Source organism: Indicator indicator, chromosome 38 (genome assembly GCF_027791375.1).
Source record: "Indicator indicator isolate 239-I01 chromosome 38, UM_Iind_1.1, whole genome shotgun sequence".
Lineage (NCBI taxonomy): Eukaryota > Metazoa > Chordata > Aves > Piciformes > Indicatoridae > Indicator > Indicator indicator.
The window spans coordinates 4,882,337-4,901,460 of record NC_072047.1 but is presented as its reverse complement, the minus strand read 5'-3'; the positions used below and the strand labels follow the sequence as shown (position 1 = coordinate 4,901,460).

The 19,124-nt window shown below is 46.2% G+C and overlaps 1 protein-coding gene across 3 annotated transcripts in view; it reads right to left on the bottom strand.

The window, feature by feature from the left end:
• Window positions 1–19,124, bottom strand: part of DPYSL2 (dihydropyrimidinase like 2) — a 50,923-nt gene that overhangs the window by 14,641 nt on the left and 17,158 nt on the right. For all 3 annotated transcript variants that reach the window (XM_054396689.1, XM_054396690.1, XM_054396691.1), the window contains 4 exons: window positions 7,822–7,986; window positions 6,662–6,723; window positions 4,908–4,988; window positions 3,638–3,706 (listed from right to left, as the gene is read on the bottom strand). In XM_054396689.1, the coding sequence (XP_054252664.1) occupies window positions 3,638–3,706; window positions 4,908–4,988; window positions 6,662–6,723; window positions 7,822–7,986 (377 nt within the window). The remainder of the gene's footprint in view (window positions 1–3,637; window positions 3,707–4,907; window positions 4,989–6,661; window positions 6,724–7,821; window positions 7,987–19,124) is intronic.

Sequence of the window (19,124 nt, the reverse complement as noted above, 5' to 3'; positions counted from 1 at the left end):
CACGGAAGAGAGATGCTGTAGCCACACACTCTGGTAAGCCACGTTTGCAAACAAGCTTCCTAAATTGTACCCTCCACTATACTATCTGGCTTGCAATCTGAGAGAGTCTGAACCACCCCATAAATCAACTACTTCTTCTTGCATGCACAGAGAGAGAACCTCAGCAAGACTGATAGTCACTTTATAACTACAACCTGAGAAGGAATGTCATCACTCTGCAGAGTTTTAGGGATCACACATCCTAACCAAAGCAATCCAGATGACAGATTAAGCAGCAGGGTAATGCTCACAGTGCCTGCTACCACGGAGAATGGAGCCTGCAACACCACAGACATTGTTCAAGTGAACAGAGGAAGCTGAAAACCTGAGCAACCAGTCAGCTGATCCCCAAATGCGAGAGGCCACCAGCACATCCCATGGACTCCACGTGAATCCATGAATCCCATGGATTGACACACACTCAGCACCTTTAAAAATCTGCTCTACAATAATTTGTCACAGGGCAAGGGATGCAAATCATCACCAGCCCCAGACTGGAACACACTGGCTCCCAGCATTGTGCTTGCTCCCCAAGAAGAAGGAGCTGAAATGAGGAGCTTTGGAAACTGTATTCCCCAGACTGATGTCCTAAGTGGCCAAAACAGCTCTGCTGGCACTGGGAAAGCCACCACTTGTGGCACTGCTCTGTCTGAGCAGCACTGCTCAATAAAAACACCACAACAAGTTTTTAAAAGCAAACCAGTCCCCCAGACTGAGTAGGTTGGTCTCTGGTTCCCAAAGGGTTAAAACCCATGCCTGTCACCACACCAGGGCTTGTGACTAACCCTCCCCAAGCAGGGTGATGTACAGGAGAGGACATTTTCTGGCCCAGCTGCCCCAGGGAAGATGGAAAAAGCTGTAATGAGGAGTGTTTATTCCAGGACATTTGATTCAAGTATGCCACAGCCAGCAGCACTTGCAGGGAAGAGGGAAGCTGAAAGGAAGAGCCAAGAAGAAAAGCATTCCTGTCCCTCCTGAGGGATAAGGAGGGAACACAGATGGGCCAATGCTTCCAGGCAATGGCACCAGTTTGCAAACTGCCCATTTAAAGCAGATCTGCACACAGCTCTACCAATGCAGGTCCTGGAAGTCATATTTCCAAGATGTGCCTTAGTTTCTGCACTTGTAAAGTGGGGATAAAACAGCACAAATCTTCACACTTTTGACCAAAAGGCACTTGAGAAACTGCTAAGCAGGAGGAGAGCATTTTCTGCACAGAAGAGAGCAAGGCCGCTGAATTCACGCCTTGTGCCCAGATGCTATGGTGACAGGCACACAATAACCAAACGACTAGTCCAGAGGGGAATGTTGGCAATTACCACTATGCATTAGAAGCACGAACACAGCAGTTCTCTTGGAAAAAAAAACAGACAGACATTTCCTGGAGCACTTGGGACTGCATGTGCTTTCAGCATTTTTGTGGCTAAATAAAAACAAAAAAATTACAGATTACTCTGAAAAGTCATCATGGAATGATCTGAGCTATGAAGGGGGAGAGTTTTCCAGAAAAGCGATGGGTAATGCTGACCTGGGATGGCAGTGTCTTAATTAAAACTCTTTTTGCTGGCAGGAAAACTGTGCTGAATACCATCACCTTGGCTCAATCCCGGGTGCTGAGGTGAGCGAGGTAAACCGATGAGTCAGCAGTGAAACTTAAGCCTTAATTCATGTCTTCTGCTCAACCTGGGAACTCAGACACCCCCACTCCCAAGTAAGAAACAAATGCACATGGCCAGACCCTGAACGCTCCACTGACATAAGTGTCACTGAATTCAGCAGAAGTTTTTATGTAATAAATCATAGAATCACAGAATGGCAGGGGTTGAAAGTGACCTCTGGAGATCATCCAGTCCAACCTCCCTGCCAGAGCAGGGTCACCCAGAGCAGGTTGCACAGGATGGCATCCCGGTGGATTTGGAATGGCTTCCATCACCTCTCTGGGCAGCCTGCTCCAGAGCTCTACCACAGCCCGAGTAAAGAAGTTACTCCTCATGTTTAGATGGAACGTCGTACGTTCAAGTTCATGCCCATTACCTCTTGCTTAAATATTTTAGACTCATTCAATAACTCTTGCTAGTCTGCTGTAGATGGGGGTCTGAATTAAACAACTTTTTAATAAGATGACAACCACCATAAAGTCCTTGGGACAAGCTCTACACTCCATAAGGGGTGATGTCAAAAGCCAGTTATAGTGGAAGCAGCATCTCAGAGAGATGTCAATAAACATCCTCCTGAAGACAACAAGGAATTAGGGATCTATTGCCATCCTCAGAATCTAGCCTCTGTCATCAGCCAGCTTTAAGGAAGTTTTGTTTTTAAAAACACCGAGTTACTGGAGCAGAGGAGGGGAGAGAGCCAGATGACAGCATTTCCTGTTCTGTTTGCTACGACTTTCAAAGAGGAGAATTTTGGACCAAACACTTCCACAGTGGGCAGACAGTGCAACTGCTGAGAGGCCGCCCAGTGACACTGCGAAGAGTGTTCCAGTGGAAGATGCCCACATATCCTCAGGCAGCCTTCCCTGCTCTGCAGAGAAAGAACTTATTGCTGCACAGATGGAACAGAGCAACCAAGCCAGGGAGCCACAGGGTTCACACTTTGAAGCTCCTGCTCCAGTAAGTATGAGCTTTGGAGCAGCTGTACAAGACTTGGTTAGCTTGATGGCCAGATCCTTTAAGGTAAGGAGCAGCCTTCCTTTGAAGTCAACAAAAGTTTAGGGGTGTTCCACAGATGAGCCCCAAGTGTCACACCAGCATCTCCTCCTGCTCTCCTGATGCAAGACAAAGAGGTGGGTGGGTGGAAAGCTCAGTGCAAGTTTTTGCTCAGAACTTTCAAGAAACTAAAACCACAAATTCTGTGAGGGTTCACATACTGCCCAAGCTGAGCATTATCTTTCTTCCCCTTCTGTATGACGTGATTGAATGATTTATATCCCTACTGAAATGTCTCTGGATGTTGCTTGTCTCAACCAAGGGGAGGAAATAGAGAGAGAGCATGAGGGGCACGTGTGGATGATCTCACACATCCAGCTTCCACATGCTGCATCTGGCAGTCAGTAAAGCCCAGCTATCTTGCAGAAACAAAAAGAACTTCTTGCACCTAACAGATGGACTTCACAAAGACATAATGCCATGGCAAGATATCCAGTCTAGTGATGCTGGAAGACTGGAAAGGAAGAACATTATGGGAACCAAGACATCTCACCTCACTTTAGATACCTGATGTGTGAGCACAGCCTTTATAGACTGTCTTTGAGAACTTCTTCCTCTTTGAGAGGAAGAAATGAGCTTTTCCAGAGGGTTAATGAAATCTTAAGGCTGGATGACTTACTCCATGGAGATGTCCTCTTCTCCACTAGAGAAGCTGAGGGGCCTCCTCAGTTCCTCCTAAGTTACTCCATAGCAGTTACTCTCAAGAAAGAACTAGTTACCAGTTAATCCCTAGAAGTGACTGAAGTTCTTCCCTTACCCCCCAACCCCTCCCAGCAACAATGTTTACAGACAGGATGAAAGTGTGTTTCTGGGCCATATTCATCCCAGAATGAAGTTCTTGACAGCAATATTATAAATTAAGGGAGTAAAGGCAGTAGGGTACTCACCTCTTCAGGTCTGCTCAACACATGCCCTTCAGGGCCTGTGATCCCCAGTTCCAGGATCCTTTGCTGCTCCTAAGGGAAAGAGAAAAAAGATCAAGAAAAAATTTTAAAACAACACACATTTTTTCTTTCAGCAAACAGCTGTTTGAAAGAGGTACAAGTAAGCATCTGTGCTAGCTAATGATCCCACAGAGCTCTATAAAAGGACCTTACAACCAGTGTCCTGTCCAACTTCCTTTACTGAGAGGAACCTGAGCTTACAAAACCATTGCTTATTGGTTCACAAGAGGTCAATGTAATCTTTTATTTTGATTGGCTTCATACTAGTTTCATAGCCCTTCAACTTTCACTACTAATTTGTGACTATAACATTCTCCAAGATGTGAAAAAACAGCATCTCATGAAAAAAAGATCATCCTGAAGTTGCAGGTGACTGGCTTCAAAGACTCAGGCAGGCTCCTCCCAAGACAGGCAATGAAGAAATCCTCTGAAACACCAGTTTTGCATGCTTGAGGCATAATGCATGCAGTGAGCTGAAAAGCAAATTAAATCTAAATACATTACTAACATTTCTTCTTTGTTGCTGTTTAAAAGATGAACAGATCCCAAACATCAGCATCCCAGGTGCTGTTTCCTCTTCCACTTCACAGAACGATAGGGGTTGGAAGAGACCTTTGGAGACCATCCAGTCCAACCCCATCTGTCAGAGCAGCTTCACCTAGAGCAGGTTGCACAGGATGGTGTCTAAGCAAGTTTGGAGTAACTCCAGAGATGGAGACTCCACACCGGGCAGCCTGCTCCAGTGGTCTACCACTCTCAAAGTAAAGAGTGTGGTAGAGGGTCCTCATGCTTAGATGGAACTTCCTTCAAGTTTGTGCCCTTTACCTCTTGTCCTGTCACTGGGCACGATTGAAAAAAAGACTGGCCCCATCCTCCTGACACCCACCCTTGAAGGATTTATAAGCACTTCCTCTGGTCTTAGCATCCATGGAACATTTTATTGTGCCCAGTGACAGCCACACCTGGACATAGCTTTTACATAAGGAAGAGATGGTTGATACCCATCACAAACTGAAAGCTGCCATGGAAACCTGCTTCAGCAGGGCAATGAAGGGGATAAGATTTGATATACAGCTCTGCTTGCATTCTTGAGATGTCCCTGCCATGCTTTTAATGGTTCTTGGTGATTTTCTGTTTGCAAAGAAGGAATTGGGAGTTTAAATCCCTCCCAGGGATTTTGAAGTTAATAATCCACAGAATAACCACCACATACCTCAGCAATGATGTCACCATTCTCCGCATGCACTTGAGCTGTCGCACCAATATCCCGGATTACACTCAGGACTTCATATATCTGCAAGACAGAAAACACTCATTTCAACATGCACTGAGCGTACTCTCCTGTAACAAACTCAGAAACATTCCAGACTCCTTCAGCAAACCGAATTCTGCAGAATGGAAGAGAGACAACCACAGAATCCCAGAATGGTGGGGGTTGGAAGGGACCTCTGGAGATCATCCTGCTAAAGTAGGTTCTCCTAGATCAGGTTGTCCAGGCGTGTGTCCACGTGGGTTTTGAAAGTCTACAGAGAATGAGACTCTACAACTTCTCTGGGCAGCCTGCTTCAGGGCTCCAGCACCCTCACAGCAAAGTTTCTCCTCACATTGAGCTGAAACGTCCTGCATCCCAGTTTGTGTTTGTTGCCCCTGAACTGGCCCCATCTTCTTGACATCCATCCCTCAGGTATTTGGCAACACAGAATCATAGAATTATTTTGGTTGGAAAAGACCTCTAAGATCATCTTGTCCAACCATCAACCTAACACCACGATGGTCACTAAACCATGTCCCCACGTTTCTCAAATGCCTCTAGAGACAGTGATTCCATCACTTCCTTGGCAGCCTGTTCCAATCCCTGACCACTCTTTCAGGAAAGAAATTTTCCCTAATATCTTAATATCTGTAACCAGATCCCCTCTCAGGCTGCTCTTCTCCAGACTAAGCAGCCCCAGGTCTCTCAGCTTTTCCTCATCAGACTGATGTTCCAGTCCCTTCATAATCCTCATGGCTTCTGCTGGACTCTCTAGTATTTCCCTGTCCCTCTTGAATTGGGTTAAATGTAGTTTGCTGGATAAGCATGATCCCTTTTCCTACCTGTAACTGGATTTCCCAGACTGCACAGTTGGATGCCACTGATATGGGAAAGAAGCACTGTTCAGCAGCCAGGTTTGGTGTATTTACCACACTGGTGGAAGAAACACAGGGCTAGATCTGGAGTGATTTTAAAGAGCTCACAGAGTTGTACCTGTTTCATGCCTTTATTTATTGGTGACTGGCACGAAAAACAAAACAACTCAGAGTCATAGAATGGTTTTGGTTGCAAAAGACCTTTAAGCTCATCCAGTCTAGCCATTCTCCCAGTCTACCAAGACTGGTACTAAACCACGCCCCTCAGTGCCACATCTCTGCTCTTTGAAACACCTCTGGGAATGAGGATTCAACCACCTCCCTGTGGAGCCTGTTCCAGTGTTTCCTTCCTTTTGATTTTCATGGAGAACCTGCACTCATCCCTCTTGCTGCCTGGGAGAAAAGCAGTGTGATTTCCCACTCCAGCAAACCAGTTTGAGAGGGCTCAGGTTGAGTAACCCACAACTGTTGTTGGCACTGTCAATGGTCACTCATTAAGATGCTGACCAGAGTCATTAGAGATAATTGGCACAGACCACTGCCTCCCACGCTATCCCAAACTGTTCACAGGCATTCCTCTTCTCCCACCATGTTAGAAATACAAACTGCCCAAGAATCCAAACCCATCCACCAGAAAAGCAAACAAGAAGACAAACCCTTTGTAAGATCTCACTGATTCTAAGGCTACAGCCAAAACCCCACAACTGGAGCAGGACCAGTTACAACTTAAAAATGTCCAGAGCAGGGATCTACTTGTCCTGCCCTGTGCCTAGACACAGAGCAGCGATTTATAAACTGACACTGCAGTGACAGAAGGATGTGAACATGAAGCCTTCCTACCTGAGAGTCAGTTAGCTGGAAGCGATCTTTGAAAGCCAAGTAAACCAAGAAGGAGTTCACACCTGGAAGAAAGAGAGCAGAGAAATTCTCTCTGAGTCACAAATGGCAGGCATGGATAGAATTATGAAACACCATTTCTCCTACAGAGGACATCCCCTTCAAACAGTCCCCACACAAGCAGTAGTAAATAGTGGACAAGTAAATTACTTTAATCTGCTGTGAAATGTGTCCACACACAGACACACAAGCATTCAGAAGATCCCAGCACTCAGCTTGGATCTCCTCAGCCATGTGGCATTTATTAACCCAGCTGAGCAGACTGCACTCCAGCCTTGGAGACAGCTACACCCCATGGCTTCCACTTTGCATTGAAATAAGAAAAACTCTGTGGATTCAACACTGTAGGAGGCTGAGGGGAAAAAAAGGCAAAAAACATCACACACAAAAAAAGGCAGAGGCTGAGTTCGTCTGCCAGATCCCCCACTGCCTCCTGTGAGAGTAATGGGAGACCTGTATCTGCAAGCACATCCTCCTCCCACATGCATACTGACCACGACACAGGGAGTGCTCCTAAGCTGGCTTTGCTCCTCCTGCCTCTTGAGCCAGTTAAAGCTTGTGTGTGAAAGCACTCATTAGGATGTGAAACGGCATTTTTTTAAACTACAAACAGAATGGAAAATTGCTCTAGCCTAAGGATGAAAGGTCAAGGAAATTAAAGAGGGGAAAAACCTAGGAGGTCATTTTACTCAGCTCTTCTCCACTTTTAGCAACCTTCCTTCTGGATTGTTCCTATGGGCTTGATTTTTCCCTTTTTAGTTTACAGTAGTTCAGTAGCTGAAGATATCACCTACCTGCAGTAATGAAAATTGAAAGGACTCCACATTGAACAAAGGTGCTTCTCTGCATGGCAGCAGCAAGATTCAGCTCTGCCAAACCAATGCTCACCCACTGCAGTGGCACCAGCATGTACCATCTCCCTAAGCCCCCTATGACAGTGACTGTCCAAACCTTCAGAAGAAGCTAGAATGGGTCAAACAGCCAGAAGGGCCCAAAACAGCCTTACTGGGATGTAAGAGTCAAATATATCACAGGAACCAGTCTTGAATAACACGAAAGCCAGACCTAAAAAATAAGGAGGGAATAGGCTTCCCTGAACTTACCATGATCTTTAACCAGAGCTTCCATCTCCTCTTGGACACCTTTATGCCACTCAGTGATATCCACATGCAGAGAGTAGTCACAGCAGGATTTGCTGTCTGCCCATTCTCGCCACTGGTCAAAGGCAGTCAGCAAACTGGTCCCTGGCTCAGGAACCACATGATCAACTGGGAAAGACAACCAAAGCACTGGTAAGTGGCTGAATAATAGCTTGCCTGGATGTCCAAGACCCTAAGCGTGTTTTGCAGAGGCTACCACAAAAACAGGACATTCCTTCCCCCTTAAATATCTGAGTTTGAAAGACCTGGTTTTGAAAGCCCCACATTGGAGGAAGCTGGTTATAGAGCAGAAGCTGAAGGAAATAGTTGAATTACTACAGCTTGTGTATTGCAATGGGTTGTGAACAGAGGAAGCAGAAGTCCAAACACAAACCACTGCAGAGAGCTCTACACGGGTCTGGTGACAAATACACAATGAGACAGGCAGGATCTTCGGAGAACAGCAGTCAGCAGCTTCCAGTGCTCAGCACCTCATGTTCAAGAAGTGCCTGTCTCTGTGCCCCTGCGTGTGCCAGAAAAGGTGTCCAAAGAGTGCAGAGACGTTATCACTGTGCATACCCAGTGGCAACCAAGTTTAGTTTTGGGCCACTCATTACAAGAAAGACATTTTGATGCCGGACGAGTTTCAGAGAAGGGCTAAGGGATACTCCACTAGCCTACAGATGCAACCTCAAAGGGTAACAAGAGGTTTAGATCTGAAGGTTTAGTTTCTCCCAGCAATCTGAATAACATTCACATTTTTATTTGAACATAGGGGATCTCTATGATCTTCACCAGACTCAATGAAATAAAAGAAGCCAGCCAGCATCTCAGAAATTGAACTGCTGCTGAGAGGAGAAAAAGCCTCTGGGACTCCAGGGGTCACAAACCGGGCAGACACAGCTGGGGAGGTGTGATGGTTTGAAACTGTCTTTTTAATTTTTCCTTGCAAAGTTCAAAACAGAGAAAGTGAAAGAGTGTAAATAAGTCACTATTGGGTGTAAGAAAGCAAAATAACAATTGTTCTAAACACTTCCATTGGATAGATAGAAATGTTTAAGAACTATTACCCAAAACAAAGTGGGGCACTCTGCACATTCTGCGTTCTGCAGTGGGGGCAGTTGCTGGGCTGTCTGGCTGCTGTTTCTTCTTCTCTTCTGGCTGAAGATAACACACTGACCTTGGCAGCTAAGTTAACAACTTTCTGCTCTAACTAACTCTGCTTTCTGTTCAACGGGGGTCTGAGGGGGAAGCTCCTGGGAGAGGGAGGCCCCTTTTGGGAGGGTCCCCTTGGGGGGAAGCAAAGGGAGATCGGTTGTGCTTTTCTGTTGATTGTATATATTTGTGAATGTTGTGAATTTTGTGTATTTGTACATATTCATTGCATTTCTCTGCTTGTAAATACAGCCTTCATTTGCTTCCAGACTGGGCTAGCCTGGTTATTGTCGGGAGGGGGGGAGGGGGGGAATTTCAGCTCACACCAACACAGGAGGAAGAGAAAGCCTTGGCTGGATTTTACACCAAATCACATAAAAAAAATTAAAAAGTTGCTTCAATAATCAGCAGAGAAATTCAAGCAGTTTATTTTTAACTTTACTGGTGAGTATCTGGGATGCCATTAGCTCAGCAGTCAGCTTGAAATCACAACTAATGTAAGACACAAAGTCCTCGAGCCCTGCCCACTCTCAGTGAAGCACAAAGCTTTGCTTCACCCCAACACAGCCCAGCCTGGGTTTACTGCCTGAGGAACTGTATTTACACTGGAAGTTCTGGGCCCTCTGTGAAAGCAATGCAGCTCTCCTGAACAACCTATGATCCTCAGCCACCTATGTCAGCAAAGACATCTCCAATGCAAAGGCTGTAAAAAGCCAAGATTACACAAAGCAACCATCCTGCCCTCCTCTCCCTTCTGCAAAATGACAATGTGACAGAGAGCAAAGCAGCAGTTAAAATGTTTGTGCTGTTCCAAAAGGCTTGTGTCTGCCCCTTAGAGCATCATGATACCCTGCAAAGGGAACAATGTGGTGTCCACTTCTTTGCTGATACATCAGCAGCAGAGATGCAACTTTGATCAGCAGTGTCTTAGGGGTTGAGGAGCGGCTGGTGGCCTTTGTCTGCTCAGATGGCAGTGTCCTGCCCATCAGAGAAATCCATGCTAGGAGTGAAAGCTCTGAAATTTCCCTGATGACTGGCATTAGGTCAAGGATGCACTTTTCACTACCCTCAAGAAAAGCAACCCAAATGTAACCAGACAATAAACTCTTCTATTTATTAAGAAAATCATCCAGTTCCTGTTCTATGAAGTCCTCCCCAGTGGCCAGAAACCTTCTGCTAACTTCCAGACTCAACTGTTTCTTGGCCAGCATGTAGCCCTTTGTCACTCTGCCAAAGTTAATCTTTAGCTGAAGTAGTATGAAAAAGGAGAAAAACAGCATTCCCTCTGCACTACCAGCGGGACACAGAGAAAGCCCAGGTCTTCACAGATGGCCAGGTCCTTAACCCAAGAGCAGTCTTCCTCAGCCCACTGGCTAAATAAAAAAAGCCTATTTCATCTCTAACACATCACAGCAATAAATCCATCTCTACGTAACATGAGAGGTGCCCTAAGAGCTCTACCAACCCCATAATGACCCATGTCTTATGGGCATTAGGAAATTCTGCTCAGAGACACCAAGGGGTTAACAGAGTGGAGTCTTCCCAGAACAGCAGAGAGCCCCTCAGAATGATTGTGGTGTCTAGAGGAGAACCTTATCACCAGCCCATTTCATGTGCTGCCCAAGAATGACTAACAGGAGTTTGTGGAGGGAGTGAGAGAGGGTAAAAGAGCTCTATCAGATCTTTGATAGAGACAACCCACAGATGGTTGCAATAAGGAGACGAGATGGAGGTGGTGCTGTGGTATCTGCACAAAAGTCAGCTCTGGTGATCAGGAATATGTCATGTGGAAGATGTGCTGCTGACATCTCATAGCAGCTCCTTTGAGCTCACCCATAGCCAAATGCCCCCTCATGCCCATCAAACCAGAACAGACTGTTGCCATAGCAGCTTGCTGCTGGGTAAATCACAGGATCACAGGATGTTAGGGGTTGGAAGGGACCTCCAAAGATCATTGAGTCCAACCCCCCTGCCAGAGCAGGACCATAGAATCCAGCACAGGTTGCACAGGAATGCATCCAGATGGGTCTTGCAAGTCTCCAGAGAAGGAGACTGCACACCCTCTCTGGGTAGCCTCGTCTGGGGACCCTCACAATGAAAAAGTTCCTCCTCATGTTGAGGTGGAACCTCCCCTGCTGTAGCTTGTATTCATTACCCCTCATCGTATCACAGGGTGCAACTGAGCAGAGCCTGTCCCTTCCCTTGTGACACCCAGCCCTCAGATATTTATAAACATTTATTAAATCCCCTCTCAGTATTCCCTTCTCCAGACTAAACAGCCCCAGGGTTCTCAGCCTCATCTCATGGGGCAGTGGCCCAGACCCTTTATCATCCTGGTAGCCCTCCCTTGGACTCTCTCCAGTAGATCCCTATCGCTCTTGAACTGGGGAACCCAAAACTGGATGCAATATTCCAGGTGTGGCCTCAGCAGGGTAGAGCAGAGGGGGATCCTGCACCCCAGGATCCCATGGATCCTCTTGGCCAGAAGGGCGCATTGCTGACCCATGGGTAACTTCTTGTCCACCAGGACTCCCAGGTCCTTCTCCACAGGGCTGCTCTTTAGCAGTTGCATCCTAACCTGTGCTGGTGCAGTTTATTATTCTTTCCTGGATGAAGGACTGTGCACTTATCCTTGTTAAACCTCTCTGCCCAGCTAATTACTGATCAACCCCTCCGTTATATTCACGTGGAAGAAGTCATCAAGAGGAAGGCCTTAATGTGTGAGGCAAGCCAACAGCCTTCAAAAGCCTGTGATTATGAGGAATAATGGCTTCAAACTGGAAGAAGCTGGATTGAGATCAGACATTAGGAAGAAATTCTTCCCCATGAGGGTGGTGAGGCACTGGTACAGGGTACCCAGAGAATTGTGTGGAGGCTCCAAGCCTAGCAATTTTCAAAGCCAGGCTTGGGTGGTGCCTTGAGCAACGTGATCTAGTAGGAGGTGTCACTGCTCATGGCATGGAGTTGGAACTAGACAGTCCTGAAGGTCCCTTCCAACCCAACCCATTCTATGATTTAACAAGTCCAAAGAGACTCAGGGAAGCAACATGATAGAGCATCCCATGGGATAATCAGAGTGACAGGGAGATCCCAGGACAGGGGTCCAAGTGCTGGAGGGCAACTACACCTGACAATGACATCCTGGAGCAGGAAGGAATCTGTGTTGCCACAGACGAGACAGCAAAAGCAGAAGATAGTGCACATAAGACATGAGGAAGTTGGATGTAAGCCCTAAGCGCTAGTCCAGAGGTAATTCAGACACAAATGCAAACGTCTCCTCAGTTTCACTGTCCCTTGATACAATGGAAGGAGCCAACTACATTGCAAGGTCATGGCCTACGTTCCCACATGCTAGGGTTGGGGTTTTGGGAGCCCAAGTAAGTAAGAACGAGCCTAGATTCTTTAAAGAATAAGAGTCCAGGTTGATTCTTCAACTGATGTTCAAAGAACTGAGCATTGCAACTCGTTCTGCCTACTGTTATGGGCAGAACTTGCCCACAACTCAGAGGAAGTTCTTCCTCCAGTCCCCAGGCACATCTGAAGAGCTTAAACAAAATCTTTTTTCTTTAAGGTCCCTGCGCCTCACAGCAGTACAAAGCAGCTGATGAAAGCTCCATCCACCCTATTCCCACAGATCTAGGTTTCACAAGATGACCTTTGGGTATGATCTGCCACAAGATCAAGGACACAAGGTCTCCTGACCCACCAGAACATGTAGCAAATCCAGCTGTGGAGATTACCCTATAGGCTGCCCATGTGAAAAAGCAGAGTGCTATCCTGACCTCACTGAACTGCTTCTCTCCCAGGAAACCAATAGCTCCCTGTCCCATCTTTCACTCCATCCATCAGGAATGTTCAATGCCTGCAGTCACTGGAATGGCCTCATGTCTGCAGGACATTCTCAAGATGAACTGTTGCAACACAGACTGTTGTCATCCTTTTATCTTCTAGATCACTACAGCCTTGATCTCTTCGTGCTTCCAAACCTACGTTTCCTTCCTGTTGTTCATTATTGCTGTACAAATGACGTCACAACTGCTGCACTCGAAAAAGGAAGTTGCCAGCTCAATTTCAGTTCAAAGCTTGCTCCAAAAATAGAAACAAAATGTAGAAGAGGGGAAAAAAAGATAAAGGACAACTGAAGTATCACTTCATCAGCACTGAAACCTTCAAAGGAAGAATTGCATAGATTGTGGTCCTTGTAGTGGCTCCCTGAATCAGAGGGAATTTCAGTAATTTCAGTCCTAATCTTAATGTTCCTCTTTATTTAGCACAAGCTCTCAGCAAGCTCCGTGGCCATGCCAAAGTTAGGATTACAGTGGTTTCTCAGCTATGAAGAGAAAACGTTCTGTAGATTTATTCATCAACCTTCTGAGATGGAGAATCCAAAATGCAATGGCCTGTGGCAAGCACAAAGTAACAAAGCACATCAGCTTTGACAAAAACATTTGAGTGCTGGGTTCGTTTTGGGGCTGTCACTCCAAGAGGGAGCATTTTTGACTGTGTAGCAAGCTCAAGAGAAATTACTGCTTCAACAGGAGAGCTGCATTAGCATTGCCTTGAAAACAAAACTTGACTTTTTGTATCAGTGTCCCCAAGGCAGGGCGGGGTGGGGGGAGGGAATCAATGGGTTCTATAGCTTCCTGCTATTGTGGTATGTTCCTTTCTTTTTTTTTTATTTTTTGTGTTCTGCCTCATTTGAGCAGGTCTTGGCTTGCTAACTGCCCCTTCCTGGACTTTCTATTAATAGCCAGTGGCTCCATCTTTCCCCTGCAAAGGTAATTAAACCAGCTGAAAGACACACATCATCTAAAGCAGGCATTACATTTTCCTTGGTGATCAGCTCATGAGCACCACTACCAGGAAAAAGGAAAAAAACTGTTTGATATGAAGACTATAAATGTCAGTCAGGGTCAGATGTTACCAAAATTGCGTACATAAAACTATGTATGCAGGGTTCCAGTTGCTGCTATAAACTCCAGTTGTACACATTATTTCCTTCTCCTCCTAGCATTAAACAGCTCAAGAGGAGTTTATAAGGTGAAAATCCTCAACATTTTAGCTGAACTGTTAGCAAGCAAATTTCCCCTACCCAAACTTTGAACGAGCAGCTCAATCACTACAAACACATCTGCCTTTTTAATGCTACTTAATCTTCACAGCAATGGCATGTGATGAAATCTGGTGACTTTATGGAGTTGTACTTTCTGTCACAAGCCATCTTATTGAGAGGTTGCAAGTAAATTCAGCCCTGGTAATTGCACAGTTCCCTACTTAGAGTCTGGAGTTGTTGTTAGTCTATGGCTGCAGTGGTGTTCTCCTGGCACTGATGTAAACTGGGAGTAACACTATGAAAGTGAGTGGAGTAAAAATCAGTCTGTGTGAACTGAAAGTCGCAGAATCGCTTTGGTTGGAAAAGACTTTTAAGATCATAGAGTCCAGCTGTCAACCCAACACCACAATGGCTATTAAACCATGCCCCAGACCTGTCCTCACATCAGGCCCTTAACTGATTCAAGAACTTTCACAGAAGATTATTCCCATAATAACAGACCTAGAGACTTCAAATTTTCAGCTGGCAAAACAGCCCAACCCCTTCTACTACTGGACATTAGAAGAAACTTCTTCACTGAAAGAGTCCTTGAAGACTGGAACAGGATCCACAGGGAGGTGGTTGAATCCTCATCCCTGGAAGTGTTTCAAAGCCAGAGATGTGGTGCTCAGGGACATGGTTTAGCCCCAGCCTTGGTAGAGTCAGAGAGTGGTTGGACTGGGTGAGCTCCAAGGGCTCTTCCATCTAGAACAATTCTATCATTCTATGAAAGGGCAAGAATTTATCTTCCTTATCTCCCCCAAAAAAGGCCCAAATACTCGAGTGAAAACATGGCTTCCCCAATGTGTGTTGCAGATGTCGTATGCAGGCTGCAGATGGACTGAGTGTCTTTAACTGGTGCTCATGTCTATTACACAGCAAGATCTCCTGGGTGTAGGAATGGCCCTTGCCAGGAACAGGCAGGCTTCCATTGTAGTTTTATTTCTTTCTCCTACTTTGGTTTTGTTGGTTTGGGTTCTTTCCATAATTTCATCCTCCGCTGTGGCTCTTGTTGTGAAAATATCACGTCAGATGCTCAGCTGTCAAAAGTCACAGCAGAGGCCTTGGCTGTGGTAGGAGATGCACTGACAAAGACCACTTGCCTATGTGTTGTTTTCTGGCAATTCATTCAGATCCAGTTTATTAGACTCTTTCTGAGAATCAGAAGCTGGACCAGGCTCAGCAGAATTGGCCACATCCCTGCTACATTGATTACATTCTCAGACTGCAATGCTCTGTTAGTCCCTCACTGATGTCATACAGGCATTTCACTTGTCTTTTTAGCTGATTAGATCCAAAAGATGATGAACACTTCAATGACAGCTGGATACAAAATGTAAAGAATAGGGGTCTGTACATCCAAAGAGCAGTTACTGACCCTCTCCAACAGCTGCAATGACTCCACGCTCAGATCAGAGCATAAAAGCCTCCATTTCCTTATGGTACAAATATATTGAAGCTCCAAACTATGCTTGTATCTCAGGAAGTCACCATGGGAGAGGAGGCAGGTAGCCAGGTTCTGAGGAGACATTCAAGTGTTTTCAAGTAATCTTTCTTTTAGGCATACTCAACACTCAAAAAGCACCAGGGAAGGTACAGAGGACTTCAAAAAACTCCATAGAAATTAGCCTGTAAGCCCTGAGGGAATGAGATCAAGACAACCTGCTTGTAGCCGTGGGTTTCAAATCAAGGCAAACACAACAACAAGGGGAAAAAGCTGGGTCAGGAAGAGGACAAAAAGGAAGAGCTGTAAGCCAGCTCTGCCCCTCTCAGGCTCTGCCCCTGCCTGTCAGACTTTTTTCCACTAGCTGGGAAGCTGGGATTGCATCATTGTTGCCAAGACCAGATTTTGGCTCCTCAGCTTCATTTCATTGCCCACAGTTGTCTCAGAGGGGTGCTGGAGATGAAGAGGAGCATAACTGCAGAATGGGAATTTTCACAATGGAAATTTGTGATGATTCTGAGAAGCCTTTATGACATTTTCAGGACCAAAAAGATTATGTTTTTTCCCCTACAAAATAAACTAAATGCTACGAGTCCTGATTCTACAGAACCACTTTGAGTCTTTAAACAGCCTGAGAGAGAAACAGATTCAAAAAACATCTGCTGCTGAACCTGTCCTTTCCCACTGCGTATTTCCCACATAAACATCTCCACTTGCTGGACAAAAACCAGACACTTCCTCTTCCAATGGCTGTGGTGAAGTGACATCTCACTTTGAGAAAGAGGTTTCCATCCCTCATCATCATACAATTCAACCTCCAGCAAGACACTGAGTCTCCATTTTGTTTTCAGTTAAACCATTGGCTTTCATACAACCCCACCATGGTGGGGGTTGGAAGGGACCTCCAGAGATCACCCAGTCCAACCCCCCTGCGCTATAGCAGGGTCACCCTGAGCAGGTTGCCCAGGATCACAATGTCCAGGTCGGTTTGGAATCTCTGCAGAGAAGGAGACTCCAAAACCTCTCTGTGCAGCCTGTTCCAAGACTCCAGCAGTCTCAAACTAAAGAAGATTTTCCTTAGGTTCAAATGAAACCTTCTGGGTTCCAGTTTATGCCCACTGTCCCTCGTTCTGTCCCTGGGCACCACTGACAAGAGTCTGGCCCAGTTCTCTTGCCCCCCTTTAGCTCTTCCTGAGCATTGATCAGATCCCCTCTGGGGTTGCTCTTCTCCAGGCTAACCAGCCCCAGGGCTCTCAAGCCTTTGTTCTTCACAGAGATGCTGCAGGCCCCTCAGCATCTTTGTGACCCTCAACTGAACTCTCTCCAGCAGTTCCCTATGTCTCTTGAACTAGGGAACCCAGAACTGGATCCAGTATTCCAGATGCAACCTCATCAAGGGACAGTAGAAGGGGGAGGAGAACCACCCTCAGCCTGCTGGACACACCCCAGGAGACCATTGGCCTTGGCAGCACATTGCTGACTCATGTTGACCTTGTTGTCCACCAACACTCTCAGGTCCTTCTCCATGGTGCTGCTTCCCAGCAGGTCCCCCCTCACCTGTACTGATGCAGAGAGTTATTCCTCCCCAGGTGTAGGACACTACACTTGCTCTGGCTGAAATTCACAAGGTTCCCCTCTGCCCAACTCTCCACCCTGGCCAGATCTCACTGAAAGGCAGCTCAGCCCTTACCCCATCTCTTTGCTATGCTACGCTTTGGGAACCTTCCCTTCACAGAAGCTGTGCTAAGAGCACGGATCGGTCCCCAGGAACTCCTTTACCAGCTCACTCTGCCTGTGGGCTGTGCCAGGGAATTTCATTCAGATGTGAAATACCACAGAGTCCCCCAGAATCCAAAAATACATATGTAACTGCTTTCAGGAACAAAGCAATCTGGTGAAAACGTGCCTTCGGAGCAGGCTGGAAAGGGAACCTCCAAAAGCACAGCTCCTTTTGATGGGTTTCAGAATTTCACTGAGAGATTTCTCCATTAACATTTGCATGTTGCAGTCCAACAGTTCCTTCTATTACTTAAAACAGGCTTTCAGGATTCAAAGCCAAAAGCACTTCATGCACACAGGGCTCACCTCATCTCTTCCTCCCACAGGGCTTTTCCTTTTATTCTTACCCTGACAGTAACCAGAGCTGTCAATCATGAGCTGCAGGGACTGGGTGCCCAGACAGATCCCAGCGGGAAGGGACGAGAACAAGTTCATTGCTAAGTGGCATCCAACACATCAGCCTCTCAGGCAGCTCTGCATAAAAATAATAATGGTGTACTTATGATGGTCTAGATGAACCTAACTAACCTAACTAATTCTAAATGAATCTAACTAATTGGCCTTCTACACAAGAACAACACAGACCTGATGGAGAGGAGGGCCACAAAAACGATCTGAGGGCTGGAGTACCCCTCCTGTGGAGACAGGCTGGGACTGCTGGGGCTGTTCACAGCCTGGAGAAGAGAAGGCTCCAAGGAGACCCTAGAGCAGCCTTCCATTACCTGAGGGGGGTTACAGGAGAGCTGGGAAGGGACTTTTTACAAGGGCTTGTAGTGACAGGACAAGGGGCAACAGTTTGAAACTAGAGAAGGTTAGATTTAGATTGCACATTAGGAAGAAGCTCTTTACCAGGAGGTTGGTGGAATACCAGAGCAGGTTGCCCAGGGTGGTGGTGAAGGCCCTATCCCTGGAAGTGTTCAAGTTCAGGCTTGATGGGGCTGTAGCTGAAGATGTCCCTGATTACTGCAGGGAGATTAGACTAGATGACCTCTAGAGGTCCCTTCCAGCCCAATGTAATCTGTGATTCTGTAATTAAAAGTTTACAAACCCTCAGCAACAAAGCCACCTCCCATTATGGACAGCTAGCAGCCAGCATGGAGAAACTGGCACACCCACTGGCACAGCGGCAGCCCTAACACTAATTGCAGTGTACCATGAGAAGAAAAGATCTTTCCAGAAGCCCTAGCTTGCACGTGTCCATCACTTCCATGGGAGTTAGGGCTGTGCAAAGCTGCAAGCATGGCCCTGAGTTGGTAACAACTAGCAATTTCTAAGCATGGCTCAAGTGTGCTGGACAGGAGGAACTGGTCTGTGTTCCTTAAACATTTCCCCTTCTCACCAGAAAGAGTTAAAAAATCCAATTTTTAAAAAAATAGATCGGATCTATGAACTGAAGGAAAGATGGAAAAAGACTCCAGTGACCCAAGAAGTCAAATTCCACTCCACAGACAGTGCTCACCCGAATCTAGTTTTAGCCATCACTTCCTTCAGCCATCACTTGCTTCCCTCCCCTGGCAAGCAAAGCTTATTCCCAACACGGAAAGTGAAAAGTTCCTGTCTGACCAGGATGGTTTCTGCTGAGTCAAGCTCACAGCAAGGCAGAAGAAGCCAAAGGATGAACACTGATAGAAGGCATAAATCCATGCCCAGAAAAAGCCAAGAAAAGTGCTGGAGACACCATCTCCTTCTGTTTCTTTTAAGACCTTGTCTCAGCTTGAAGGTGATTGAAAGGTTCTCTCTCAAGACAAATGCCTTGCAAACCCATCACAGACAGCTGATGATGTCACATTAACAGAG